Here is a 1,780-nt window from a genome sequence, read left to right as displayed (position 1 = left end):
CTCGCCGTTGGGTGCCCCCCCTTGCCGTGGGGTGCCCCCCCTCGCCATGGGGTGCCCCCCTGCCCGGTGCCATCCCCCTGTCCCCGCAGTCCTGGGGCTCCCCAGCCGGGTGGAGGAGATGTGCCCCGACATCCCCGACCTGGAGCGGCTGTTCGGGACACTGTCCCCGCAGTCCTGGGGCTCCCCAGCCGGGTGGAGGAGATGTGCCCCGACATCCCCGACCTGGAGCGGCTGATGCGGGACATCGGGGGGCTGGCGGAGTCGGGGGCCCGCTACACCGAGATGCCCCACGTCATCGAGGTCACCCTCCCCATGCTCTGCAACTACCTGCCCCGATGGTGGGAGCGCGGCCCCGACACCCTGCCCCAGGGACCCTGGGCCACCGCCGTCACCGGCCAGCACCTCAACGCCCTCCTGGGCAACATTCTCCGCATCGTGGTCAACAACCTGGGCATCGACGAGGCCTCCTGGATGAAGCGCCTGGCAGGTGGGCGAGGATGGGGCTGGTGGCCCTGGGCAGGTCCCAGGGGTGATGTCGGTGGCCCCTGGGTAGGTCCCAAGGAGATGCCGGTGGCCCTGGCTGGGTCTTGGGACGGTGCTGGTGGCCCTGGGCAGGTCCCAAAGATGGTAGTGGTGGCCCTGGGTGATCCCACAGATGATGCTGGTGGCCCTGGGTGGTCCCGGAGAGGTGCTGGTGGCTCTTGGTGGGTCCCAGGATGGTGCTGGTGGCCATGGGTGGTCCCAGGGATGGTGCTGGTGTCCATGGGTGGGTCCTGGGATGGTAGTGGTGGCCCTGGGTGATCCCACAGATGATGCTGGTGGCCCTGGGTGGTCCCGGAGAGGTGCTGGTGGCTCTTGGTGGGTCCCAGGATGGTGCTGGTGGCCATGGGTGGTCCCAGGGAGGTGCTGGTGGCCCTGGGAAGGTATCAGGGATGGCGCTGGTGGCCACGGGTGGGTCCCGGGATGGTGCTGGTGGCCATGGGTGGTCCCGAGGAGGTGCGGGTGTCCCCCGGTGCATCCCCCCGGCTGCAGCCCCCCCGTCCCCGCAGTGTTCGCCCAGCCCATCGTCAGCAAGGCGAAGCCGGAGCTGCTGCGCTCCCACTTCATCCCCACCATGGAGAAGCTGAAGAAGCGGGCGGGCAAGGTGGTGGCCGAGGAGGAGCAGCTCCGCATGGAGGCCAAGACGGAGGGGGAGGACGCCGAGCTGCTCATCCGCGACGAGTTCTCCGTCCTCTGCCGCGACCTCTATGCGCTCTACCCCCTGCTCATCCGCTACGTGGACAACAGCCGGTGAGGGGGGACGGGGGACGTGGCTGTGGGGACGCGAGGATGCCGAGGAGCATCCCTTGGGAACCATGGTCCACCCATGGCGGAGCCAAGGAGAAGGCGTGGGGCAAAACTGGGGGGCGTGGACATCCCCTGATGGTGGCCACGGGGACCCACTGATGATGGCCATGGGGACCCACTGATGGTGGCCATGGACATCCCCTGATGGTGACCCTGGGGACCCACTGATGATGGCCATGGGGACCCACTGATGGTGACCCTGGGGACCCACTGATGGTGGCCATGGGGACCCACTGATGGGGGCCATGGACATCCCCTGATGGTGGCCACGGCAACCCACTGATGGTGGCCACGGGACCGGCAGGGCCAAGTGGCTGACGGAGCCCAACGAGGACGCGGAGGAGCTGTTCCGCATGGTCGGGGAGGTCTTCATCTACTGGTCCAAGTCCCACGTGAGCAGGGGGCACTGGGGACACAGGGGGGGGGACACGGG

General features: G+C 68.7%; 1 protein-coding gene across 1 annotated transcript in view; it reads left to right on the top strand.

Annotated features, from left to right (window-relative positions):
- Nucleotides 1–89: 89 nt before the first annotated feature.
- LOC103906309 (ryanodine receptor 1-like) overlaps nucleotides 90–1,780 on the top strand; it is a gene marked incomplete at both ends in the record, with an annotated part of 19,011 nt that continues 17,320 nt past the window's right edge. The window contains 3 exons of the mRNA XM_019474357.1: nucleotides 90–487; nucleotides 1,050–1,290; nucleotides 1,652–1,739. Of these exons, the coding sequence (XP_019329902.1) occupies nucleotides 90–487; nucleotides 1,050–1,290; nucleotides 1,652–1,739 (727 nt within the window). The remainder of the gene's footprint in view (nucleotides 488–1,049; nucleotides 1,291–1,651; nucleotides 1,740–1,780) is intronic.

Source organism: Aptenodytes forsteri, unplaced genomic scaffold (assembly GCF_000699145.1).
Source record: "Aptenodytes forsteri isolate BGI_AS27 unplaced genomic scaffold, ASM69914v1 Scaffold633, whole genome shotgun sequence".
Classification (NCBI taxonomy): domain Eukaryota; kingdom Metazoa; phylum Chordata; class Aves; order Sphenisciformes; family Spheniscidae; genus Aptenodytes; species Aptenodytes forsteri.
This window is presented reverse-complemented; position numbering and strand designations above follow the sequence as displayed.